This window comes from Athalia rosae, chromosome 3, assembly GCF_917208135.1.
Source record: "Athalia rosae chromosome 3, iyAthRosa1.1, whole genome shotgun sequence".
Taxonomy (NCBI): domain Eukaryota; kingdom Metazoa; phylum Arthropoda; class Insecta; order Hymenoptera; family Athaliidae; genus Athalia; species Athalia rosae.
In genome coordinates this window covers 11,300,434-11,327,643 of record NC_064028.1, presented here as the reverse complement: position 1 = coordinate 11,327,643, position 27,210 = coordinate 11,300,434, and the positions used below count along the sequence as shown (strand labels likewise).

Genomic DNA, 27,210 nt, shown 5'->3' with positions numbered 1-27,210 from the left:
ACCAGATCATCAAGGGTGAAAAACGCGCTTACGTACCGGGCTACTTGATGCACCTAATGATCTTTGCTACCCGACCACCATCTAATTAAAGACACATTCCTCTACAACCTCCAAAAACCTCCACCTCCTGCGAGGACGGGTTGATAAAGTAAACAATTACCATTTCTTCCAATGAGCAACAAATTCAGACCCTTATGGGCAGCGTATGATAGCATTACAAATACTTTCCTTTGATCGTCTGGTTATCTCCTGTATCTCTTTGACCTATTCCAAGACTTCGGTTGGCGAAATTAAAAATATCCGACTGAATTCCCCAAGCTGTCACATTATTTCAGGCAATGGAAAGATTTTTCCAGGTACCTATAGGCATTGAACGATGCGTTAGACAACAAGATCTAACACTTGATATCTCGCAATAAAAAATCAAATAATTGTTGCCATATTAATTCTATTTATGAGGAATTATAATAACAAAATAACTGATTATGGATGAAAAAATAACGCAACCCAATTGATTTCAATACAACACATTTGGCAATTTACTTTTCGTACTTACAGTCAGTTGGATTGGATATTGCACTCAGGGAACGATAATTTCCTTGAGCTAAGCTCAAAACAATTAATTGAAAAGAGATTGTGTTCAGAGCACTTCGAGAAGACGGATCTCATGGTAAATCGTAACAAATAGCAATTAAAAGTATCCGCTATTCCAAAGCATGCTTCACAAATAGAACTTACGCTTGATTCGCTTGAGCCTGACAGAGATTCCGGTCAGAATAGTGCTATACTACCTTCTCTTGTTCTTCCAAATCTATCAGCAGTCCCAGGGAATTATTCCTCGATACAACCAAATCCATCATTAGACATTACTTCTAGATATTCTCCAGCTATTGATACAAATATAGATTTGAATGGTACCCCCAACATCGAAGCCCCTCTCTTGTCTAATCCGTTGTCACCTGTCGTCATTGAAAGTCAACCTGATCAGATTTCTCATCAACCTGAGCTCCTTTCCCAGACTAAAATACAGGTTCCACAAACATCTTATCTGTCATACTCATGTAATATCTAATGTATAAATGTCAGTTGAGCATTAGCCAAGAGTGGGTTCTAACTGTAAAATAATTAAGTAAACAAGCCGAATCTAATGAGTCGAGCTAAATGTAAGTATTTCATTCTTTCAATGTGCTGACCCAAGTTTAATTTGCGCCGTATGTCTATAATCATATTTTTGTGATATCGAAACGTTTTTCTCTGACTGGTTTGTCATACTCATTTTTTCTCTCAATTTTAAAGCAGGCGCCAGCTGCCTTTCGCGCTACTCGAAATTCACCTATTTTACCCGACCACGATCTGAACCGTATAAGCTCCGCCCACTCTATCGCACAGCGCGCGGTTGCCTTACATTACATATTAGTTCCATCTCGCGGTCGATTTTTTCCCGAAATCCTTGGCATCACCTTGATCCAAAGAAGTACACTTCTATGTAGCTCTGAATTCGTTGATACTACTATAGAAATATAACCTGACGATCACTGTCTGTTTTAACTCATACTATCTCTCTCACTTTACTAGAAACTACTGAAACGCCATCTAACGTCGCGATGGTAATTTACTTTTTATCGTTCATGTAAATGATATACTAAAGACAACTGATCAGTCCTAACCCCTATTTATTGACAAAAATTATTTTCAAAATTATTGTATTCCTCTCAAATGCAATATCCAGAGCGGTAGTTGTAAAAAGTATTGTATGCTACAAGTGGGATAAAGAAGCAAATATGACAGTCGTGATTACGACATTCGCTGTAAGGTTTATGGAGCATTCTTATGAAGACGAGTGTGGTAGATGTCGCTACGAGCCCTTAGGCGAGTTGCGACAACCACACGAGTCTTCATACGAATGTCTCATAAACCTTACGCTTATGTCGCAACAACACGACTGTCAGATTATTTGCTACTTATCCCACATGTAGCATAAATAACTATGATACATGAACATGAAAAATCCTAATTGATAATTCTATACTCTGTATCCTGGCAAAAAATCATTCAATACTTACTGTTGTACCTAATGTCCTAATAAATCATTGCACAAATGAGGTAAGGATTTGAATTCGTTATCGAAAGCCATATCGACTTTAGATTCAGACTACAGTACATTTGATGCAGTCTTACTATGCAAGTTAGCTTGCATCAAAGATGTGTGAGGACGTAGAAGCGGATCTGCATAGCCATCTCCACCAGATGTAGCTCGTCTTTCAAAATTCATTAGGTTGATGTCGCGCCCCACTCGTATATTTCTGAAAAATAGATTTACCAGTTGAAACGTGGGAACAGAACAATCAAATCATCACACTCGACTCACTCAATTATGTTATGCCCATCAGAGTCTTCGTCTTTATTGCTGGTGAAGAGTACCGTGCCGTAAGGAACATTGTTATTCAGAATACCGTTATAAACCAGTAAATCATCCACTAGTATCTGCAAAGAAGATTTATTTTTCTCATTATAAGGGGCCTGAAGAGAAAAATTAAGGGTCTTGGATACCTCGGAGGCAACTCCGAAACGATGATGTATATATGTTTACTCGATCGGTCCTGCCCTCTTGCCGGAAAATGTAGAAGATATAGTCGATAAAAACAGAAAGAAAAGTGTTTGGCAGGATACGAATGAGCCATTCCACGTGAACCGGATCAGTCACCTCTCAGATATTTTTTTAATTTGTCGTGTCGATTGTCCATGGGGAGTTGGATTTTCGTGCCAAAGGATTTTCGAATTAGTGCAAATTTCGATTCATTATGAAAAATCGAAAAATTGAGAGGCGGTTTCTTCGAAAAATCATAACTTCGTCAAAAATAATTTTGGATTCAATTTTTTTTTTAGAATTTACGCAGATAAGGCCATAGATTTGGAAAAAAAATAAATGGTGCCGGAAAAGTTCATTGTATCATTTGTTTATTTGACAATGAATTTTTAAATGATTTTTAAAACACTAACGGATAGCACCGAAAAATTAAAAAAAAATGCTGACATATACTTTGAACTATACTACAGCCTGTGAATTAATTTCAGAGGTGCGTTCGGCTTCGTTTTCGAGTAAAAAATCATCAAAGTTGGCGGCGCGCGTAAATTCGAGCTCGTCTAAGCCTATGCGCGTAATGACGCGCGTCGAGCGACAGAGAATACCCTGTCTACTCTCCATGGTCGCTACTTGGTGGACGCTCCGCGGCGGCATTCACGAGTCATTTTCGCGATGATCGACACCGTTAAAAAATCTGAAAAAAATACCAGAGCTTCCCCATGACACGGCAAAGCGATAGAGTCAAGTTCCAGAACTGTGTTATTTCTCGTTTTCGAAATATTGAAACACATATGGCACTCCGCGGTCGCTACTCGGTGGACACTTCGCGGCGGCATTCACGAGTCATTTTCGCGATGATCGACACCGTTAAAAAATCTGAAAAAAATACCAGAGCTTCCCCATGACTCTCCAAAGCGATAGAGTCAAGTTCCAGAGATTTTTTATCTCTCGTTTTCGAGATATTAGAACATATTAAAACACAATAATATCTGAAACACGAGAAATAACACAGTTCTGGAACTTGACTCTATCGCTTTGCCGTGTCATGGGGAAGCTCTGGTATTTTTTTCAGATTTTTCAACGGTGTCGATCATCGCGAAAATGACTCGTGAATGCCGCCGCGGAGCGTCCACCAAGTAGCGACCATGGAGAGTAGACAGGGTATTCTCTGTCGCTCGACGCGCGTCATTACGCGCATAGGCTTAGACGAGCTCGAATTTACGCGCGCCGCCAACTTTGATGATTTTTTACTCGAAAACGAAGCCGAACGCACCTCTGAAATTAATTCACAGGCTGTAGTATAGTTCAAAGTATATGTCAGCATTTTTTTTTAATTTTTCGGTGCTATCCGTTAGTGTTTTAAAAATCATTTAAAAATTTATGTCAAATAAACAAATGATACAATGAACTTTTCCGGCACCATTTATTTTTTTTCCAAATCTGTGGCCTTATCTGCGTAAATTCTAAAAAAAAAATTGAATCCAAAATTATTTTTGACGAAGTTATGATTTTTCGAAGAAACCGCCTCTCAATTTTTCGATTTTTCATAATGAATCGAAATTTGCACTAATTCGAAAATCCTTTGGCACGAAAATCCAACTCCCCATGGACAATCGACACGACAAATTAAAAAAATATCTGAGAGGTGACTGATCCGGTTCACGTGGAATGGCCCGTACATACATACGAATTCAGAATGGATTCATAATACGCGGTTGGAGCGCGCTGTGCAGCGGAAAATTCGAACACTAGTGTACCGTATGTGGGCCTGTCTGAAGACAATATGGCCGTCCGAAAAGCGTAGATTGTCGGATATTTGCTAGTTTCAAGTATTCGAGCGTATTTTAGACTTTTCCAAAAAAGTGAGAGGTGCATTCTCTTTTATTAATTGCTAGGATGGTGCGCTGGGTAGTCAAAGTGGTAAGCAAGTGACTAAACTAGTGTATAATTGGTCAAATAGAGATGACGGGTCCCCATGCTGGGAAATCATCACGACGCACCTCGCATTTTATAAAATTCAAGTTCATAGTTTTTTGACTTTAATACCTGGTTTTTCCGACCAGCGCACCTTCCTAGCAATTAATAAAAGAGAATGCACCTCTCACTTTTTCGAATAAGTCGAAAATACGCCTAAATAGTTGAAACTACGAAATCTCGCATAAAAAATGATATATATATGTTGGTATCCAAGGCCCTTAACATCAGATTATACTGCAGTAGAAGAGATTTTCATTTACACCAAACTCTTTTACACCACGATGCGGAGTTTTCTTGTAATTCCAGAATCGAATCATGGACACTGTGACACAAGAGTCAAAAATTATGTAGACCCTGTTAGTCTGAAATTTAATTTGACATTAATCCTCTGCAAATTTAGACAATGGAAAAGATGAATCATGTCAATCGTTACTAAGTGAAACGTGGCAACGTATCGATTTACCTGATCTGATGAAATTGGAGCAAGCCACATATGATGATCATCGGTGGTATCATTCACTCCATCGACTAATTTGTCCGGCGTCCTTACGTCGTTGTTGACTCCCTCAATCACGTTTACGCTTTCTGGATAAGCAGCAATATCTACAGATAGATTTTTCAAAAATTAACAATCTTCATGAATGCACACCCTTCAGAGGCACAATGTTCTCAGTAGCAGCGAGATAAATAATTATTGATAACTGAATCAGCATTATGCTTGAATGTTCGTTTATGGTTTAAACTTACTGTCTTTCGTTAATTGAATGCAAAAACCATGGGAATCGTACATTTCAATTCCAGTTAGACCGACGTAATAAGGATCACCCCAAGTGGAGAATATGATTACTTGATAGACAAAACCCTGCGGCATTAGCGGAGCTTCATAGTCCAAATTGACACATATGCTAGCTGGAAAATTGTGTTAATTCTTTCAATTATCAGTTTCAATATTCTCCAGTTGATTCAGACTGTATTCAATTTGTACCTTTCAATAATGCATCCAATGGCACAGAATGTCGTTTTGACGATTCCGACGTACCAGATTGATTAGCAAAGTTGATTTCATGAACGTAGTCGTAGTGACAACAACCGGCAGCTCTTCTTAGTGTGAAGCCATCGCGATATTCAGATACGGATTTACCATCTAATTTTATGAGTAGTCGTTTGACCTAATCAGAAAATACACAAGTTTACAAGAATTTTTTTCTCCTTCTGTAAACAGGTATCTCACCCCACAGTATGAAAGCTCCAAGGAGCCGTTGTAGTTCCAAATTTTTACGGCAGTGAGGAAAACTTCTGTTTTAAATGTAATTGTTACAGTGACCATATCACCTGGTGAAAAATATACTGCCCACATATGATTGGTCTCGGTTGTTAAATTATTGTTATCCAACAATCGATGAAGATTTTCATTACCAACACTACAGTGTAGTGAGGCCTGCGTCAAGGGAATCAAAGAATCTTGGTCACCTATCAGCTCGATACCAGTGAGCCCTGAGTAAGTAAATATTATAGGCTTCAAATGATTGGAGGCAGAGAAGTTTCAAGAACAGGAGCCTTTCATGACTCACCAATAAGAGAAGGGTGTCCCCAATTAGATATAAGCACCAATTCGATTTCTTTGCAGACGTATGAAAAATTGTTGCTACTGGAGTTTGACAAATTTGAATGATTCGAACTTGCGCAAGTTAGCGGCCGTCCATCCTGTTTATGGTACAGAAATATCATGTAATGATACCGGAGATAATCATACAAGTACATGAAGCAAACTTTCAGACTTTTGTCAATGAGAATATCAGCTCTTACTAACGCCTGTATCTGTTGTCATTGGTCGATCTATTTCTTTCATCGGAGATTTAATGTTTCCCGAGGCACAAGAGTACATTACATCATGCTGGGATATTAGCTCCAAAATGTGTTCATCGGTTGTAAATAGAATCGTCTATAATCAAATAAAAATGAAACAAATACTATTGATGTAGTAATTACATCTTCGGAGAAATCATGATAATGATAACTCAAGATCAAAATATAATTGAAATGTCGAAAAACTCACATCCCCAAAGGAATCAACATTTCCAAATACTCCTCCAGATGCTCTGGCGATTTCCCCATCGAATATGACTATATCGTCAAGTTTCATCACCAGATCCTTGACTCCTCTATAAGAATGAATTCTGGATTTGTTGTAGTTCTAGAAAGGTAAGAGAATTAGTACGACAGTAAGAATATAGATTCAATATCCAATTCTCATCAATTATGGCTTACCCAAATTCTGATCATCGCAATGTATGAAGTAGTCTCAAATGCGATATGAATATAATGATGATTCCCATTTATATACGGAGTTAGCCATAAATTGTGATCATCCGTTGTCTGATTTATTCCATTAATTAAATTTCTAACTACACGAGGATCGTTGTTATATTCCGGCAGAATATTTATATCTGTGGGATCAGCCCATATCTAGAATTTTTAAGATCATACATAATTTTAATGTTCTACGTTCTGTTTTGAAGTCTATAATATTTATTGGAGCTTTTCTGTTGATAATTGATGTTGATACTAAATACTCCACCTTGCTAATAGCAACAGATTCGCCAACATCTGAAAATATCTCGATACCATTGAGTCCGACATAATGTTTGTCACCCCAGGTTGTAGAAATATCGATGGTCAGCTCGGTCCCACGTGGAAGTTCAGGTATAATAAAATCATGACAAACATTATCATCAACATCTGAAATATTTGATCATACTCCTATTTTGTTAAATCACTGAAATTCCTATGTTGAATTCGACTCGATAACACTGCTAATATTCGAAATTAAAATACCAGTTCCGGTTTTACGCGAATTTATTAAAAGTAATCATAGTGGGATGGGCTACACATCAACTAATTTAAGAAATTAACTACCTACCTCTGGGTGGATATCGCTCAAAATGATACGAGGGATGCTGGTAAGAAGACAATGCTGGGTCAGGACTATTTTTTTGCCAAATGAAATCAGCTTGTACACTTTTTTTAACAATCTCTGTGAGATTCGGTTTTCTAGTAGTCTGTAGATTCAACTGTGCAACCTTATCAATTAATTGAAAATCACTAGCATTTTTCAGCCTTGAAATCGATGAACGAGATATGCCCTTCGTATCAATGCGTAATTCATTCTTGTCTATGCCCTCTGTTTGAATGTCTTCTCTTGAAGCAACGCCTGCCAGATAGTTTTGTCTTCTTTTTATCACTCCTGTGAAACACAATTCAGTTATTGTATTATATTTTTCTTTAATTTGAGTTTTTTTCAAATTTTGTTCAAATGGTTCATCAATGCAAACCAATTGGTAAATTTGAGCTGTCTTCTGCTGCTGTGTAATGTAGCTGAGCATTTGCACCCTTACGTGGGAGGATTCGACCCCTTGGTTGTCTAGCATTCAGCAACTGTTGATTTCTGGATGGTCTTCCATTCTCTTTTATCTGTACATTGACCATTGAATGTTTACTAACAAATTGCTCCGTTTGCTCTTCCACGAGTATTGTATGGCTCTGGGGATGTTCAGGTTCCAATAGTTTTGGAGCGGAAGATATATACATGTGGTCATGATTTGTCACCCCACCATTTGAGTCTGAGCTTTTTTCAACATCTTTTTTATCCAGATACTCATCCAAAGTACTAAACCCGTTTTTATTCATATGTGATAAGTTAAAGGCTGGAAAAGCAGAGAGAGCCCGAGAAAAATCTTGTCCATTCTTTGGTGTATTGGGGAGCGAAGAACTAGTAGATGATTGCGTAATCACACAGCCATTGCCACTGTTAGAAGCTTGCACCGCAAAAGATAATCGGCGAGGTTGGTGAACTGTTCTGAAGATTACAAAAGCATAGTAGTTCACTAGTCATTACACAGAAATATTGATATCACCAATGGCTTCAGAAACTGCATTCAATAGTTGACTTAAACAGATGAATACCTATCATTCTTTATCTTTATAAGAGTAGAAGCTGCCGAATGAATTTCAGAGTTGATCTGCAGGTCATCCGGAGAAAAGGATTTAGCGGATGAAAAACCAATTTCTTTTTCTGGATTGCTCAATTTTTTCACATTTCTGAAAAATTGAAGGAAATCAAAAAAAAATAATACAAGTTTTTGAAACATTAATAATATTGGAACGTACTCAGAAATTTCAATAAGCCACGGAGGTATTTTATTGAACATTACGCTTGGTTCTGTAATCGATGCATCATCACTTGTTACTCTCTCCATCATTCTGAGAGATGCTCTATTTACATACGTCATTTGAATTTTGACGTAATATTTATGGCGCATTCAAAGAAAGCAAATTTTGGGAGCCCGAAAATTTATGAAAAATATTATTTCTGAGTTATCCTGGTGAATTATTGAGGGTAAAAAAGTACATCGTTACTATTTCTTAATTGAAAATTGAACCACCAACCGACATGCTCGTAATATACATGCTTTCTAAGTCCGGGCTTCTCCGGACAATGGACTGATGACAGGTGTGTTTACATTGAAAAGCATATCCATTGCCATGGTTACCTTAGCATTACATGGTTACCAATTTTTTTTGCGCATGCGTCAGTATCGGCCATCTTTTTCGTACTACTTTTTGTAAACAACCATGCTTAAGTGCACGCTATCCATATATCAAAAATTTTCATACAAATTATAGTCGATTAATTGTAACAAAAGTGGAAAAAAAAAACTTAAATTGTAAGTCAGAATAACCAGAAAAAATTTTTTGTACTTCATTATAATTATGCTGCCCGTACGAAAAGGAACAACAAAACGCTGTTTTCATGGAGTGTATAAAAGCGATACACGATATTAATCATTCAGAACCGGTACGTACATACATACGTACATACGTATGTACGTACACGAACCTCATTCATAAGTGGAGTAGTTAGACACTACGCGATTTCATTTGGGTTGGCGCAAAATATCCCTAGTGGAGATTACAGCAGCACCACGGGAGAGATTCGGGGATCCGGCGCCGCTCGACTCGCATCGACCGACCACGATCTGTCATGATCCACGGCGTGTTAACCTCACAAAACTGACACAGCCATTTAACGATGATTTCACGATAAACAAGACGCGTTAGCAGTGTTTACGGAAAATATTAGAATTATCTGTCGATAATATCGTAGAAAACACGACTGATGTTGTTATTTTTGTCAGGGCAATGATATGGTGAATTAAATAGGATAGGATGATCTCCGTCGATGACAAAGTAAACACTTGCCATTGATGAATTCGAAATGATTGTTGCAAGAAAAGGACAATAAACGAGACGCATTGGGGATAATTTGAATATGTTCGGCAAAAACTGCTAACGCTACTCGTTTATCGTGAAATCATCGTTAAATGGCTGTCAGTTTTGTCAGGTTACAACGCCGTGGATCATGACAGATCGTGGTCGGTCGATGCGAGTCGAGCGGCGCCGGATCCCCCGACCTGTGCCATAGCGCTGCTGTTATCTCCACTAGGGATATTTTGCGCCAACTTAAATCAAATCGCGTAGTGTCTAACTACTCCACTTATGAATGAAGTTCGTATACATTCTATTTTAGAAACTTTCCAAAACCTTATGTTGAATATCGAATAAAAAAAATCAAATTATCAAGCAAGTTACATGTTAAAGCGTGTGCAAAATGAAATTATTACAAACGAATTGACATTATTGAGAAGACAATTTTTATTTTTCTATGTTTTTAGATGGTAAACAAATGGCAATGACTAATCTCTCAATCAGCCTAATTTTTTCCTTTTTTGCGGAAAACCATGACATTTTAGGCACCTTTTCAATTGTTCACAATTATGAGCTTCAACCGACTCATAAATAACTAAAGCATCATCGATGGTTTTTTTCAATAATGTATCAGTTTGTGGAGAGATTGGTCCTTGCCCAGGCATTGTTGATTAAAACAGTACGAATTTTTTGAATTACCGTCGTTTTAACATTGCGGCTGCGCTTGCGCTCGTCTTATGATGAAAAGGCCTATATGGCTTGAATATCTATGTCATAAAACTAGAAAATAATATTTTAAGAATAACTCAATTATGTGATTATTTATTATCCCTGTAACTTGCACAAATTTGTTGTTATATTTTTTTTATGTGATAATACATAGATGTGATTTATCTTTAGTTGGGAAATTTGTTTCATCTTTTATTGAATACTAGATGAGTAAATATTCTAATGTATATTTCGGTTCAGTTTGCACTACTACTCATCGCGAGAATACATCATTTATCCGTGTGAGTTTAAGTCCAGTTTTCAGATTACTGGTGTAATATTATTGAATTAACTGGATCAACGACTTTTGTCATTACGAATTAATGACTCGGTATATTGACCAGGGTCTACCCTGGAATGGAATAACCAGAAAATCAATACATTGTCTGGATGGATTATTATTCCTAGCTTTTTCTACAACCTTCGGAGCTAATAATAATCGGGTATGCACGTAAGAGTCGCTGAATGAACTATTACTAATGCTGAACTTGTTATAAGATACTTTACACCCTGATTATTGAAATGTAGTGAGGAACGTACTATGCAATTTTTTAAATTCTTGTCTGGCACATTTTCATATTCTCATAACTTGATCAATATGTTCCTACTTTTTGTCTCCTTTTTCATTTACAGTACCTAAGTAAGGGTGATTTACATATGATATAGCACAATGCTGTACATTATGTACGGAATTAATTTGAGCGAACGCTGTCCCAATTGAATAAATTCATTTGTTATTTCAACACGCTAAACAATAATCTACTATAGTTTATTTATTTCTTTATGATATTCGTGAGAAAGCGCATATTTCAGGAATGGATATGTAATAATTATTTATTATTCGAGTAACCAATCGAATGTTTCAAAGCCCAAGGAGATGTGACAATGAAGAACACAATATATAAATAAACAAACCTAATAATAATTCGTTAATTCGCTTTTCCACGAAAACACTAAAATAAAAGAAATCGTATTTTGAATCCAGTCTTTGAAAATATAGAACTACATTTCGGCCAGCTGGCCTGTGATAATTTTTATCCTAACGTCAATCATCCGAGAATCATATTCAGAAAATGAAAGAGTAGTAATTCTACTTATGCCTCATAAGCAAAAAATTGCACTGACAATTAAATTAATATCATTTTCAGAGGGCCATTCTAATAAAGCTGTATTTATACACCATGCGTATTCTCTGCAATCTCAGCATATATATTATGCTCTTTATGTAATTTTATCCACATATTACTTGTGACTGAGCAATCAATCATGCTTTTATGTTTCACCTGCGATTTAGTGAAAGTTTCAGAACACGCATGTTATTGTGCTGACGAAGCACTGATTAAGACTCTCTTGCAGTGAGTCTAATGTTTAGTTTCTATGAAAATTCATTAAATATATACTAACTTATTCAATATCTACAATTTGGTCTACAATCCTTTCACAGAATACTTTTGACATGAAGCAGCGTCAAAAGAATAGAGGTCTTTTGAGCAGTTCATAGAATTGATGCTAGGGAACTGACTTTGACTATATTCTTAAATTTTCATCTATTTAAAATATAAACGATATGCTTAGCATTTACATTTGATCAATCTAGCTACATTATCAATAAGCGAATTTGTACATTTGATGTAATTAATAAGTAAAGAACAACTTTGAATATCATAATCTAATTTTTTTAGGAAACATTTGGATAGACAAAGTCTAATTTAATTTGGCAATATTAAAATTTTGTATCACGTAACATTCTTCGAAAATAGTATGGTTAGCTTTAAAGTTGAATGTTGATTAAAGTCAGATTCATAATCATCCCTGTACGTGGAGTCTTCTGAAATTAAAGAGAGTTGCGTAAATAGCAAACTCTGTGTAATCTAACTAATTAATGCTTCGTTATAGTTATCAACATCGCTTGCCACTTCTCTGAATTTCTTTCCAGCTAGTATATAAACAAGTTGTCCAACCTACAGCTCTAAGTGAGATTCGAGAATGTTTGGATGTGGCGGTGCCGTAGGGTTCTCCAATTCTAATTTATCCATACTTGGGTAAAGATAGTTCAAAATTGCAAAATAGTGAAACGCGGCTGCTGTAGCCACAAACAGGTGCCATATCGCATGTGCACATGGTATGCGTCCGTCTGACTTGAAAAATACCACGCCTATCACGTAAATCAATCCTCCAAGTTTAAGCTCTCTGATACCGCTGATCTCAGTCTGTAGGCAAACAATAAAATGTGAAATTATTCCTCATTGTCTTGATACAGGTGTCTTTTAAAGTAACTTCAATAAGAGATTTAGAAAAACTTTGAAATATTTCCGATGTGGTAAATGAAGACTTACTATATTGATGATAGCAATACTAGGGCCAATGCCCATAAACAGATAAAAGATGGTCTCGAGCATTTTATAACGCTCATGAAAAACTTGTTGGTACAAAATGCCAAGCATTGCCATAATCCAGACCATATAACGCATAGCCAGTAACAGCGCGTTGTCGGAAAAGTCTTTCAATGTCAGCCATGGAAAATATGTGGCTGCTATAAAAACGTATATCATTGCACGATCGCAACGGTGCAGCGTATCTTTGAGCTGTCTGCAAAAAACATGTTAGTAGTTTACCAGTCAATCGTTCCTCTCATCGACTGTAGTTTGATCGGTCAATATTATTGGAATGAAATATTTTTCCAACTCATTGTCATATCCTTACCTGTTATGATTGCAGTAATGTACGCTATGAAAAAACGTTGATACAGTGAAGACGAGAAGTAGAGATGTTCCATAAACTAAAGCAGAAATGAGCTGCATCCACGTTGAAGAACGTTGGATGAGAGTAAGGCCAGCCAAAAGCGAAGGCATTACCCACATTCCATGGGTGATAACATTAGCAATATGTTCTACCGGTGTTGGTTGATATGCCTCATTGGTGGGTGCTCGAGGGTTCATCCATTTAACACTGTGTGAAAGTGTTCAGATGAATAATAATGAATCAATGAGGATGGATGTGGCGTGTGTTGATCTACATAGCAAAATAAAAACCCATTTAATACGATATGTACGTACAATCTATTAAGAAATTTAAAAAAATTACAAACCAAGCGAAACCTCTCATTCGTATTTAATTTGCAACTGATATTACCACTAAATTATAGTACCTATTAAAGAATATTTGTAACATGCATTTTGTATAAAGAAATGTTAACAATCATCATTAAACTTATGAGTACTTACTTTTAATTAAACACCGTAATCCTTACACAATTGCTCGGAAATATGAAAATGCAACGTAGGTTGTTTAATATGCAAGAAAAAACAAGATAAAAAATTTTGCCACTCTCTCTAACATGCAGTCATCATCTTGAACATGAGCTTCTACTGAGCCATGGATTTCATTTTCTCAAAATAGGTAAACACCAAGTACAGTTTCATATTCAGATGTATGATGAGCCATAGCTAAATTCTGATTTATTTCATATTTTACCAAAGGGTCATTTGCGCTCACCAGCTTACCATAACTTATATCTCAACGATGATAACAATAAGAGTAATGATTCCGATAGGTACTTCGAAATAAAAGGCCAGGCAATAGAAATTTAATATGATATGAATTATCCTACTCGACTGTAAAGTAAATGGCAAGTCTGCAAGTGTAATAAGATGAGGAAATCTAATTGAACCATAAGAAAAATTGAGGAAATTTTTTTTGCTGAGTAAATATAGAAAGTACCAAGGTAATCGATATCACATAGTTAACCGGTATCATACAATAACGCGGTTTCTAAAATCTAAAAAGTCCAAAAACAACATGCAACCGTTCCACATCTTATACGACATGATATATGAAGATCGCTATAATATAAGGTACAATTACAAGCACATGCATCTATTTTACAGCCATCGAACGCTCGAAAATAATTGATAAAATGATAAAAAGAAATAAAACTTGTAGTTTTCCATGATCCTCTGGGTCATGCATTTATTACGTAATATTAGAAGAAAAAAAAAACATAAAAATAAGTCCAAAAAAACATTACCGTTTTATATATATACTCAAATAATATATATGGTAATAACATATGGTACATTGTATATCCATAGTATTTTTACAGAGAAAGTTTTTTTTTTTTCAAAACCCTATCCCCTTTTTACAAATTCACATTGCTTTGTACGTGTTCTGAAGAGAAGGTAAAAAAAAAAAAGAATACACTTCCACACCTAGTATTCTTTGAGTCATTCATTTATGCAAGTCATAGTGCGACAAAGTTATACGCAAGAGAAACCCATTTCATGCACTATGCCTAATTAGATTAGGTATTATTAACTCTACAGACTATGTGGATAACTTACTGACGTTGATCGTGCTTTGATTATGTAAGTATTACATAAATCGAAGAAAAGCCTCAATTTTGATCAGAATATGCTCCAAGTAATTCTGAAAGCTAGCCAGCAGATTTATCAGAAGATAAAACTATAAATAATGGTATCATTTCCGTACAAAAAACCAATGTCACTCGTTCAACGTCTGATTGTGAGGGGTAATAACATGCAAATAAAGTACACACATTGTATTCGATAAAAAATTAATATCGCCGATATGATTTTTTCCCAACAGTCAGAGATGTACAGTAATTTAGAATTTATCCACATGAATTTATTGTTAGTTTATAAAATTTAGATAGTCAATTTTAGCTGAATGAAAGTTGTTATCATACGAAACAATCAATTTTCACAAATGCTACAACATATAGCAGATTGTGTTGTCCCCCTCCCATCATTTCGCAAACTGCTGAAAGTATATTGACCAACAAGGGGTCATAATGATAAGCTCCAACAGTCGAACGCAATGTACGTACGTAGTGTTGCTAACTCGACCATGGACTTTGAGTAAATTTCTAGCTCAAACCTATGAGTAAAATGTGTGATACAAGAAATGTCGACCGAGTCTCCTTGATTGTACTTTGCATTTGGATTTGGGGCAGTTTTTGAGTTTTTGAAATAGTCTACTGTCAGATGCTCGTAACATGGAAGTTATTTGTATTCAAGGGGAGGGGGAGGGGGATCAGTATTACGCACTTTTCTTACCTACGAGCTTATGAAGCCAGCTATCACCTTTCGTTTACTGCATCTACCTACTTTACATCAACAGAGCAGTTCCTTGTAAACCTAGAGCACTACAGTAATGGGGGTCCAAAAAAGTTCAAACTATGCTGGTCAAGATAGTAAAGTAAAACTAAAAATTTTTATACACTTCTGCTAGAATTAAGCCCTCGTAAAATGTCATAATAGCATTAACAAAAACAATACAAGCGTTGCCAATTTGCTTATTGTACCAGAAAAAAAAATAGACCAATACTTCTATTAACAGCTTCTCATTTTCACATTCAATTTCTATCCCTGATAAATTCACGTCTTACTCTTTGATCCATTGGAACTGCAAGAGCTTGGCTATAGGAATCGAGACCACTCGATGAAGCCAAAATCCGTCCGTGTTGAAATTCATTGTTAATAAAGGGACATCAAGGTGGAAGACATTGGATGTATCTCCTCGTTACAATATACCTTTGGCTTTCTCTGCCAGCCACATCTCTTCCAAAAGTTTCCCCGTACGTGTCACTGTGAAAAAGGAATTACTATTTATTATTGAAGAAATTATGCATACTTGCCAAAAGATCTTAGTCATCATTATTTTCATCTGATGCTGGGTGCATGTGCTTTCAAAGTGGGATTTCAAGAGGACTGTAAGTTGCCAGGCAATATTTTGGCAACCTATTCCACTTGTAAGGTATTGCGCTGGCATTTGTTTTCAATATGATACATCACTGATCTCTTAGAGATCAGTGTGATACATACATTCCTTTCAGCAAAAAAAAATTTTTCTCATAGTCAGATTGTACGTACGTCACAAAAAATTAGCCAAAACCTACGAGTAGTGGAATTCTGCAATAACAATGAAGGACTGAAAAATTAAAGTTGGATGAACATTCAAGTGCAACATTCAGGATTCGACACAGCTTTATGTGGTTCAACGCTTGGGAAATTCTAGGACCTGTGGATCTTGTAACAATTTAGCAAATTGGTGATCCGAAGCTACCCTTATTGGCTGCTGTGAAATTTGATCCTATCTCTTTACCTGCTAGCTAGAATGCAACTCATGAGGAAAACAAAATTCTCATGAAAATAATTGATTGAAATATGACCTTGATATCCCAGGGGGATGAATATGAGAACATCAATTAGTACTTAAACAACATTTGATCCACCAACGTTCATCTACTGATTAAAAATTCTCGATATAGTCCTGGGGAAAAAAGGCGACCAATGGCTCAAACACTGTTATACGGTATTATTTTATTCTTTCTATCTAAAAATAATAATAGTGAGCTTAGATTCGAGAACCATTTCATGCATGTTCAATCCTGTTAAAAGGCATACCGAATGACCAAAGCGCCAAACGTAGATCCCTGTACTAACAAGGAGACGGCATAGGTTGGATCTCGCGAATCGGGTTCTTCTTCCGCGTGATGAAAGCTGGAGACCTCCGAATTAACGTCGTTTTGGATTTTTGATCCAATGGGCCTTAGTTCCTGAGATATCGCGATTTGAAAATTTGGGAATTTTGGGCGGAGCCAAGCCGATTTCGGCTGGCGCGTAGAGTACATTAAGCGTTACTTCATGAAACAATAGTGGTCATAGTCCATACAATAAGACGATAGACTGGAACGCTGGAAGTTTATGCTTTCATGAAGTAACGCTTAATGTACTCTACGCGCCAGCCGAAATCGGCTTGGCTCCGTCCAAAATTCCCAAATTTTCAAATCGCGATATCTCAGGAACTAAGGCCCATTGGATCAAAAATCCAAAACGACGTTAATTCGGAGGTCTCCAGCTTTCATCACGCGGAAGAAGAACCCTATTCGCGAGATCCAACCTATGCCGTCTCCTTGTAAGCGGTAATGCAGGGGCCACAATAATGAGGCGCCTCCGCTCACCGCTGGATGGGGCTGAATCGTGTGCAGGCGCGTCAACTATCGACGAGTAACCATAACCTATCTCCTCCCAACACCATAACTGCCATAACTGCCTAGCCTGCCAGGTTTGAGCCTGATCAATTCATGTCAGTTGAGAGACAATGCATTTTACCTTCAATTTAGCATTTAGTAATGAAACTCTAATCAAACAAATGTAACAAACTGCACAAACCGCCAATCGCGTATAAAACGTATATTAGCACATTGGGTGTACATTTCAGTGGTATTAGCAGCAATCCAGCGCTCTGCATTTATGCGTGATCGATTGTGGTAATTGTGATCGATTGACATCGATATGCGCGCTTACAGGCCCTGCCAACGGGTATTTGGTAAACCCGGTACTGATGTAAATCAGCTGTCCTATTGTTATGGAACGGAGTGTCGGTTTTTGCGTGGCACAAATTTTCAAAAGGTGTATTCTCCTACTTCTGTTGACCAATTGAAGTGGTTCTTAGTTAAAAATGGGTGTTTTAGTCTTCTGTAGTAGCTAAACTCCGTATATTGGGATCTGTGAAGCATAAATACGAAATTTTTCAATTATTTCACAAGGTAAATAGATTCCTATGATTTTTTTTCGAATTTTGCGAAATTCAACGTTTAGCCACTTCATTCCGATTTCTTCTGAAGATCTTCCAAATTTCATTCAGATTGCTTCGGCCGCTTTAGAGAATACACCTTTCAAAAATTCGATGTCGCCCCCCCCCCCCCCCCCCCCCCCCACACACACACACACACACAAAATGGCGACTCGCCCCTAATGGGACTGAATTCTTAGTTGCCTAATAAGAGAGTAAATTGGCTATCTTTATAATTGAATAATCATGAAATCCTTAATCGTATCGATAATTCAGCGGTATTTTTCTATGTATAAAAAAACGTGAATTATTTGATAAAAATCAACTTTAATCTCTCACTGATTGTGAGTAATCAGATAAAAATGAGGGAGTGACCATTCATTACGAGCTAATATAACATTCAGGTAAATATTCCTCGGGATTATTGAAATGTGAAAGAAGGGTACTTGAAATATTATTTATATATATTTACCATCAATTCAACGACCTACTCCGACTTTCGCACCGCACGACTTCGCGTCTCGCGAGCAGCTCTGTTGATAGTTGACTGCAGTCGAGTGTTATCCGCACTCTCCTCTCCTCTCCTTTCCGCCCAAGTGCTTTGGCGCTAGGTAGACTTCTGAAAAGCCCTAAGCCTAGACGCTTTCACAAACTCAACAACGATCTCTAGCACCCAACCGCAGTTCGCACACTGGCTACAGCGAAGTGAAATGATATGGTATGGTGGTTATATCTTGTAGCTAGAAGGCTCGGAAGTTCACGACGTCGTATTCGATGGCCCTTGGCGCTGAAAAAAGGGCACGATAGGGTTTCAAATTGCGAAGATCGTTTGAGGTTTCGCTAACTGAACATGATACGAAAAATGGTTGAATTGTTATTCGATAAAAACACAAAGGGTGGTGTTCGAGAAAGCTGCGGTATGTTGACCCTGTAAAAATATATACACATGTATATTCAAATCTTAGAGCATAATAGATTAAAATTTAAGTCAAAACAGAATGTGGATATAAAGATGATAAACTATTCGTACATGGAAACGTATGATAATATTATCACAGCGTGCAAAATGTCAATAACATAATTACGCTGTATTATCAGTAAATAAATCTACAATGAGTGTAGCCTCAGTTAGTTTGATTCTGAAAAATCTTGGCTGAATTCTTTGATCTTAAATGAAACGAGCTGTCGGTTGAGCTAGGATCCGACTTACTTTTTAAACCAACAGTAAACGCTTATTAAAGGTTTGCGGGAAATTCAAACTTTACCATTCTACTACAAATGCGAACAATCTTTGATATGGTTTTTCGGCTTATGGCATCAATTTTCTTCGTGTTCTCAGTTGTGATTTGTTCCAACGTCGTTTTGTATTTATCTTTGAGTGGTGTAAACGTAGTTGAAGCTAAAAAAACGTCAGGGAGGGTGACATGGGAACGGTAGAATTCGGTCTGATGTTTCATTTCGTACGTTCCGAAGTCAGCGAAGAATGTCAGCTGTTCGTAACTCAATATGGATGTAGAATAACAGTAGCAAAGAGTGTTCAGTGTGTGTACTGGTTTAGAGAGTTTTTTTGTTGCCAAGGTCGTATAATAAATCCTACGAAAAATTTGTTTCTTCGGGGAGTCCTTCGATTTATGCAAAATCTAGCGCGCAACGTGGATGTGTTGACACAGGGATTTAAATACGGTATATCAGGACTCATGAACCTCGCAAATCAAACCGCGGATCCTCAGAGTGGTGTTTTCTTTGTAAATTTCAATCAAGATTGCACGTAAGTACAAAAAGTTCGTCAATCAAACAACAAGCCCATTTTTGATTTACTCTCATTTCTTATCGAGGTCCTCGATCAGTTTAGAGCCCAACAATAAATGACGAAACATTTTTTTTAAATTATTAGCATTTAATTTCCCTAGCCTCGCTACTAATGTGTAAACAGCACGTATTGTGATTATTATTATTGTTATTATCATTGTTATATTTTTCTGTCCTCGCTTCCTACACAGAAACCATATGCATATTATTATTATTCGATCATATTATTTATAAGCGAACGCATTTTCTTTTGTTGTTATTTCGTTGTTTCATAATTTGTATATTGAAACGTGGGATTGAAAAATAAAGAAGTAATAATAAATAAAAGTCAATTATTTGACGGTAATCTCTGTATACGTAATGCGTATCAGATAGGTATTGTAAAATATATTTACTTTGGAGGCCAGTAAATACGTGACGATGATGCAACAATTAATGCAAAAACACAAAGTAGGTCTAACTATTGCATATAAGTTAAAGGCTATCTGCTTTTCCTTTCTAATTTTTTTTTCCTTCACACTTTTTTATCACCCTTGTCCCTCATTTCCCTTTGTTCCGTATATGCAACGACCAATATGCATTCTCTCGATTCAGTGTTTGATTTGCTTTGGTTATAGCACACAATTTATCGACAAAAAAATTTCTCTTTTTCTAAAAATTTATAGCAACAAGTCTTGCAAAATATACATATAGGCCAATTAAAACTAATAACGACGCTTCGTAGTTTAACATATCCATCAACATATGTTATATTGCGTGGAATTATATTGCACAGTGAGTGATTTACTTCCCATTATACCAAATTAATTGAAAAGTCACAAATATAATTGGGCAACTTAAACCTTCAAAATTTTTTTCAAAAGCTTAATCAATTTTCATTTACTCTGTGCTTATCATGCACGCTGTATAACAATGATATAGAATATGTACGCTCGATGATTGGAATTATTAAAAGTTAGTTGGTAATTTTATTTTATTTTAAATAATGGAGTGGATTAATTTTTATATTATCTATTTTTGCTCACTCCCAGAACAAATATTACATATTTCAATATCTTATGATATTTGTAGATCCCTCGCAGTTGGTACAAAGTCTGGGCACAAAATCTTCTCCCTCAACTCTGTTGACCAGTTGGAAAAGATCTACGAAAATGGTATGAAATGTTTTTGCACTTCGACCCGTCAACCATTGCATGATATTCATTGTTGATCGCAGATTCTGAAGACATATGCATCGTGGAACGTTTGTTCAGCAGCAGTCTTGTGGCAGTGGTCAGCCTGTCCTCCCCCCGTAAGCTGAAAGTATGTCATTTCCGAAAAGGCACCGAAATTTGCAACTACAGTTATTCCAATACGATTCTGGCTGTGAAACTGAATAGAGCGGTTAGTACTTTTAATGAACAAATCCAAGAAGTTTGAGCAACCGAATGAAGAATAATTTTTTTTCGTCTATTCGTACAGAGATTAGTGGTATGTCTTGAAGAATCATTGTATATCCACAACATCCGTGACATGAAGGTGCTGCACACAATTCGTGATACCCCTCCAAACCTCGCAGGACTTTGCACGCTCTCCATAAATAGCGATAGTTGTTACCTTGCCTATCCTGGATCCAATACTATAGGAGAAGTTCAGATATTCGATGCAATCAATCTTGTAAGTGAAATTATCTAACGCAGAATCAATTTTGTTGTTATTGAGCTGGAGTCCAAGGATTATAATGTTAATCCAACGTCGCTATGTGTGATCATAATTCTTTCAGCAAGCAAAAACGATGATACCAGCACATGACAGTCCATTGGCAGCCCTAGCTTTCAATCCAACGGGAAACAAAGTAGCAACAGCTTCGGAAAAGGGGACTGTTATCAGAGTATTTCATGTAAGATTTAGTTTTGCGTTTTCAAGATGTTGTCACTACCGCTTTCCCATTTTTGTAAACGAATGTTATTCAATGTATTCAAGGTACACGACGGTGCTAAATTATTTGAATTCCGGCGAGGTGTGAAGAGATGTGTATCTATCAGTAGCCTTGCATTCAGTATGGACTCTTTATTTCTTTGCTGTTCTAGTAATACTGAAACTGTACATGTCTTTAAACTGGAAGAACCCAAAGAAGTGTGAGTTGCCCTTTGTTATTAACAAACACAAAGATGGAGCGAGTTAATTTATGTTCCCGACTTTTTTTGTTACTCAGAAATGTTTACCGCTGGTTTTGTGCATTTTGAATATAGACCAGCTCCTGAAGAAGCCCAAAGCTGGATGGGTTATTTGACAAAGGCAGTATCGGCTTCGGCGAATTATCTACCATCCCAGGTGACGGATGTCTTTAATCAAGGTCGAGCTTTTGCCAGTGTACATCTTCCGTTCCAGGGCCTCAGGAACGTCTGTGCCATTACGAAGTATGTATAATAAATAAACATTGATATCACCTACGACGGATATTCAACCTGAACCATTTTTAATCCCTATTATTTTTTTCTAAATCCGTAATAACTTTGACCAATTGTATAATTACGTAAAACAACTATTGCGTGTAAAATATATTTTATCAGTCGAAATAATCATGTAATAGAAACGTAAGGATGTTTTTATGTATCGTTATCTCGGTAATAATAGATCTATTATATTGTTTTCATTTCACTATTGTACAATGACGTTTGTTTTGATCAGAATCCAAAAAGTACTGAGGTTATTGGTGGCCAGCGCAGATGGATATCTGTACGTTTATAATCTCGATATGGCAGAAGGAGGAGATTGCACGCTACTCAAGCAGCACAGGTTAGTCATATCAATGCTCGTAATCTACTTGGATCTATTTAAACAAAATTTGCGTTATGTTGTTTTTTTTGATCGTCAATGCTGTTTGCTGTAATATGCAGATTGGATGGAAAGCAGGATGAAGTAGATGGTCCAACTGTATCAACGATGGCGCCTGGGACAGGTGAAGCACCCGCAGTAGCTCAGACAGTACAAAATACAGGTATTTTCAATATATCACCGCCCGATTTCTATTTAAAGCTCCAAAATTGATTTGCATGGTATTTTAAGATCTCTTTACCTCAGTAGTACTGCCAACAGTAAATTCTGGCATTTCAAACGCTCGAATTGTGTGTAATTTTTCTATTGTATTAGAATATTGAAACTGATTCAAACCCCTGTATTTTGCTTATCTGATGCAAGTATTGAAAACAAAATCAAAAAATTGGAAATAAGACATTTATCGGATTTAAAATGGATTGTGGTGCAGATATGTAAAAATTAAAAACTTTTGAATATTATATTTTCCCTTTGCATCACGCAAACTTGGTGAATTGCATAAGAATTTCACATAAAACGAGAGCTGACGGATTAGGTAAATCAAACCTCTTCTGTTACTTTTATGCCATACAATTAAATACATGCGAATATACATCACATGGAGAAGTAACATTTAATTTTTCTTTATTATTTGTTTATTTATTAATTTTTTCTGTTGATATTTTTCAAATGCATGACTGTTTTATGGTTCAAAATATTTTCCAATTTATCATTTGAGATATTGAGTGGTATTGAGTTTTTTTTTTTTTTTTTTTTTTTTTTTTGTTTTTTTTTTATACTAGATAGTGACAATTGTGACAAATTATTATGAATAATAATTGATAATCATTCAGATTGTGTTACATGAAAAAAGCACATTCTCCTGTACCTCTAACGGAGTCTTCAAGGACAAGAAATCAACGCAGGTTTTACAAAACTATAAATTTTCCAAAATACATGTAACGTGCCATCTTTATTCACAAGTTAATTTATTGAATTTATTTAATTTCTCACAATAATAATAGATGTACTTTGATAACTTCTAGTTAAAATTTCAATTAGACCTGTTCAGCTGTGATTCTAAATTCATAAGTTTAGTCAGAAATACGATATCACATTGCGCGTCTATGCAACTAGCTGTGATGGATGGAGAGAGAAGAAATATCCTATCCTACTTGTTCTCCAATCACTCAGAACTCGCAAAATAGTTAATTTTTCTTTGCTTCTTTTTCCCAGCTCTTCTTCTCTGTTCTATTATGATTTTTTCATTTTTTATTTTATCTGAAAGATTTTTTTTTCATAATTTTTTTATTACTGCACACACTTATGCACATTTCTTTGACTGTAGAAATAAAAAAAAAATCAAACCGGAATTGTAGTCGAGGAATCTTTGAATATATGTGCAAAATATTCACATTACTATTAAGCTTAATTTACTGTGTAAAATAGTTCCTCGAACTGCCAATTTTTGGAAACTTCCATTATAGTTGTTGACATAATTGTAGATAATGGAGTTGCAAAAGCTTTGTAAAATTACAGAATAATTTCAAGTCAGCTGCCTATCGATATAATTATCTACATTGTCATCTCAAAATCGCGATTGAAATTTTCTCACCCCTTTTTTTGGATATAGACGATCGATGGGATCACAGTTATTGAGCACCCATAGATATCGAGTATTGTTGAAGATATTTTGAACCGTACATCGGAGTAGTTCGGCATGGTTACAAAGTTGTAATATTACAAGAGTAGATTCGATTCTCACTTACGATTAGATTAGTTGCTTCCTCCAACTACGATGAGAGCTGTTTATTTATCGTACCCTCTGTCCGTTGCGATAACGTCCAAAAATAAAATTGAGACATTATTGCTAATTTTCCTAATCGCTTCTAACCCCCTTACGATACTATGGATCTCTTGGGGGATAGTGAGCCTCAGTTGACCTCACTTGATGTGTATATATTTTTTTTTCTTTTTATTATCTGCGGAAGGCTGCATAAATAGCTACGCGGGTGCATTGCGCGGCCGTTCGCCAGACTCCATGTCAGGTACTGGTATGTCCTCTTTCTCCCCCACTTCTCACTTTCTTACCATAATCTGATTCAATCAATGTAATCATTCATACCTGGTGTCCTCTCTCTTCGTCTCACTATATATACCACGATCATTTTTACTTTGCCAACGGATTAGCTTACCACTCTGCTTCGACACATACATACACATGTATGTATATTTATATCTCTCAAATCTCACATATCTAGCCGTGCAGATACAAACTTCGATTACATCATTTTTTGGGGTATGCTTGGACGTTTGTGAAAAAACCGCTTAACTTAATAATCCCTTGAAAATGCATTGGACTATTGGTGCAAAGACTTTCGAAGATTTCCTGTATTGTTACTACTTAAAATTCCCCTTTTTATTGCATGGAATCACATAGTAAATTTTTTTCCTACGAGATGTGGACCAAGAATTGATGTGCAATACTTTATAGCGTGTTACAAAATCATTCAAAAAATTTAATACTTCATTGGAATTTCGTAACTCACATTACGAACCTATACACATGATCTATACATATCGAATCCAAATGAGAACAGCACACATGCATTATCAATAATAAAAGCAACGATCATTTCACATAATTAGAATAAAATTAATCAATTCTATTCCCAAGACGACGATAAAAAATTAGAAATAAATAAAACTTCGAAAATGGCAGTAAAAACAATTTGGTTTGGTTTGAAATAGAGAATAGTTTTCGTGGATGACTTGTCTTGCAACTGATTTATGTTCAGTCGGAAAGGTATTTATATTTTATTATATGTTGATTCGTTAATTTATTTTGTTTTTTGATTAGTTATAATATACTTGGTAAATTTATGTCTCATGCCACGCTTTGACATTTGAAGTACATCGGACGTCTATTATCTATGGAGGGATGTTTGTCTTTTCGAATCGTTTACGTGTTACGATATTAAGAGATTCGTCATTCTTTCCAAGTATTTATATCACTCCAACGCAAAATGAGGGGGGCATTTGTCGGAAGCGTAAAATTCAATATCGTCAACTTGATTTTCACGAAAGCTTATAACGTGTTGATCGAAAAACTTCTTTTTATTTACAATTCTCGCTTTTGAATATTCATATCATATCCCCCATTGATAAAAATATAGCAACTGCGTGAACCATATTGAAAAATCTTCAATTCACCCGTGGAATCATTAAATATATCTACTGTTTATATTACTCGTTTATATATCGTCATAATCACAGAATGTCATTGCGTATATTACTCATACATAAATTTAATTTAATTATGTAAACAAAAAATATATCTTCAGTATTATTAATCTTAGTAAAATGATTTATAGAATCAGAAAAGTTTCACGAGATGGTAGCTGCTACAGAGAGTCCACCAAAAGGTGGATTTCGTTTGGACGACGATGCTGAATTTCCACCGGTTACACAAAGGACCGATTGAATGCTTTGTTTTACATATCTTATGAGGAGAATTCGAATGACGAAAAACAAAATGGCGAATATAAGAAAAAAAAGGCGCAGTGGACCATTTTCTGACAATTTGAGCAGGCGATCAAGAAACACGCCTATTTACTTCATTTATATTTTTTTCAAAACATGGTGTTAATGTAAAACTGTTTTTATGAAAAAATATAGCATGAGATTTTTTAGTTGAATAATTGATGACTCAAAAATAAAAAAAAACAAACTGAAAACGGAAAATATATAAATAAATAAATCAACATATAAGTAATTACGTGAGTTTTACTGTTGATCAAACATATTAGGGGTTGCATTCTTAGCATTTTGTTTCTTTAATTTATTTTCTTTGGTTCAGTTACAAATTGAAATTGGTGCCAATTGTATACCCACTCGGATGCAGGAAGAAAAGAGAGAACTTTTCAAGTTTGATTGATTAATTGATCAATTAATAATTTTATTGTATATTACGTAGAGCACTGTGTTTACTGTAACTATAATCTGTATGTCACGAAGTGAATTTGTATCTTCATTTACTATAGTAGACGGGGCATTCGGCATTTTTATTTGCTAGGCCAGTGTAATAGATCTACGATAATTTGGAAGTTTTATACTAACTCGTCTTGTTTGATAAATAGCGTTAATTTTATAAAGATTAAGTATAATGACAAAAAACAATAAAAAAAGATAAAAAAATAAAAATTAAATGATGAAGAGGAAAAAGCCAATTAATCACTGTAAATACGTAAGCTTATTGTATCGATATTGTTATGTATAATTTCTTACCAACATATATTATATGAGTACGCTAGCAAATTATAGCCAATTGTTTTTCATTATCAAAACTTTTGGTAAGATCTTTTTACATCTAATTATACATATGTATATCCTGTGTCATTATCTCGAATAGATTT

The 27,210-nt window shown here is 35.8% G+C and overlaps 3 protein-coding genes across 17 annotated transcripts; 1 reads left to right on the top strand and 2 right to left on the bottom strand.

The window, feature by feature from the left end:
- Window positions 1-1,656: 1,656 nt before the first annotated feature.
- On the bottom strand, window positions 1,657-9,670 carry LOC105690063 (katanin-interacting protein-like). 4 transcript variants are annotated; one of them, XM_048651905.1, is made up of 17 exons: window positions 9,008-9,416; window positions 8,729-8,833; window positions 8,525-8,659; window positions 7,894-8,417; window positions 7,482-7,805; window positions 7,140-7,300; window positions 6,830-7,027; window positions 6,618-6,755; window positions 6,372-6,503; window positions 6,133-6,265; window positions 5,793-6,055; window positions 5,547-5,730; window positions 5,309-5,470; window positions 5,025-5,164; window positions 4,822-4,923; window positions 2,369-2,484; window positions 1,657-2,303 (listed from the first exon to the last, which is right to left on the bottom strand). In XM_048651905.1, the coding sequence occupies exons 2-17, from the start codon at window positions 8,818-8,820 to the stop codon at window positions 2,153-2,155; spliced, it is 2,955 nt and encodes a 984-aa protein (XP_048507862.1). In that variant the 5' UTR covers window positions 8,821-8,833; window positions 9,008-9,416; the 3' UTR covers window positions 1,657-2,152. The 4 variants fall into 4 exon arrangements, with proteins under 4 accessions (XP_048507862.1, XP_048507864.1, XP_020710340.2 ...); XM_048651907.1 differs by lacking the exons at window positions 8,729-8,833; window positions 9,008-9,416 and adding an exon at window positions 9,459-9,670; XM_020854681.2 differs by having other exon boundaries at window positions 8,729-9,416.
- Window positions 9,671-10,249: 579 nt separating this feature from the next.
- LOC105690112 (monocyte to macrophage differentiation factor 2) lies at window positions 10,250-19,559 on the bottom strand. 7 transcript variants are annotated; one of them, XM_048651928.1, is made up of 8 exons: window positions 19,456-19,559; window positions 18,663-18,977; window positions 17,830-18,123; window positions 16,002-16,200; window positions 13,298-13,543; window positions 12,931-13,183; window positions 12,560-12,804; window positions 10,250-12,422 (listed from the first exon to the last, which is right to left on the bottom strand). In XM_048651928.1, exons 4-8 carry the CDS (start codon window positions 16,085-16,087, stop codon window positions 12,401-12,403), a joined length of 852 nt encoding a protein of 283 aa, XP_048507885.1. In that variant the 5' UTR covers window positions 16,088-16,200; window positions 17,830-18,123; window positions 18,663-18,977; window positions 19,456-19,559; the 3' UTR covers window positions 10,250-12,400. The 7 variants fall into 7 exon arrangements, with proteins under 7 accessions (XP_048507885.1, XP_012263085.1, XP_012263084.1 ...); XM_012407662.3 differs by having other exon boundaries at window positions 17,923-18,123; XM_012407661.3 differs by lacking the exons at window positions 17,830-18,123; window positions 19,456-19,559 and having other exon boundaries at window positions 18,663-18,891.
- Window positions 19,249-27,141, top strand: LOC105690095 (WD repeat domain phosphoinositide-interacting protein 2). 6 transcript variants are annotated; one of them, XM_012407628.3, is made up of 11 exons: window positions 19,249-19,958; window positions 21,071-21,153; window positions 21,216-21,382; window positions 21,461-21,655; window positions 21,762-21,878; window positions 21,962-22,116; window positions 22,231-22,398; window positions 22,670-22,777; window positions 22,879-22,979; window positions 24,787-24,849; window positions 26,170-27,141. In XM_012407628.3, exons 1-11 carry the CDS (start codon window positions 19,615-19,617, stop codon window positions 26,277-26,279), a joined length of 1,611 nt encoding a protein of 536 aa, XP_012263051.2. In that variant the 5' UTR covers window positions 19,249-19,614; the 3' UTR covers window positions 26,280-27,141. The 6 variants fall into 6 exon arrangements, 4 of the variants coding, with proteins under 4 accessions (XP_012263051.2, XP_012263052.2, XP_048507876.1 ...); XR_007277418.1 differs by having other exon boundaries at window positions 19,257-19,958; window positions 23,650-24,843; window positions 26,170-26,343; XR_007277419.1 differs by having other exon boundaries at window positions 19,257-19,958; window positions 23,650-24,849; window positions 26,170-26,343.
- The last annotated feature ends 69 nt before the right edge of the window (window positions 27,142-27,210 follow it).

Bases quoted from the DNA above. Each gene is read 5' to 3' on its own strand.
- LOC105690063 (XM_020854681.2), bottom strand. From the start codon at position 8,880: ATGCGCCATAAATATTACGTCAAAATTCAAATGACGTATGTAAATAGA. The intron at 6,504-6,617 runs GTGAGTTTTTCG...ATTTGATTATAG, and splicing joins ATGTTGATTCCTTTGGGGAT to ACGATTCTATTTACAACCGA. The intron at 2,304-2,368 runs GTGAGTCGAGTG...TCTATTTTTCAG, and splicing joins GATGGGCATAACATAATTGA to AAATATACGAGTGGGGCGCG.
- LOC105690095 (XM_012407628.3), top strand. From the start codon at position 19,615: ATGGGAACGGTAGAATTCGGTCTGATGTTTCATTTCGTACGTTCCGAA. The intron at 19,959-21,070 runs GTAAGTACAAAA...TGATATTTGTAG, and splicing joins AATTTCAATCAAGATTGCAC to ATCCCTCGCAGTTGGTACAA. The intron at 22,778-22,878 runs GTTAGTCATATC...TGTAATATGCAG, and splicing joins ACGCTACTCAAGCAGCACAG to ATTGGATGGAAAGCAGGATG.
- LOC105690112 (XM_048651928.1), bottom strand. From the start codon at position 16,087: ATGAATTTCAACACGGACGGATTTTGGCTTCATCGAGTGGTCTCGATT. The intron at 13,544-16,001 runs GTAAGACGTGAA...ACTTTCACACAG, and splicing joins CAGTTCCAATGGATCAAAGA to TGTTAAATGGATGAACCCTC. The intron at 12,423-12,559 runs GTAGGTTGGACA...CTTTAATTTCAG, and splicing joins CTCGAATCTCACTTAGAGCT to AAGACTCCACGTACAGGGAT.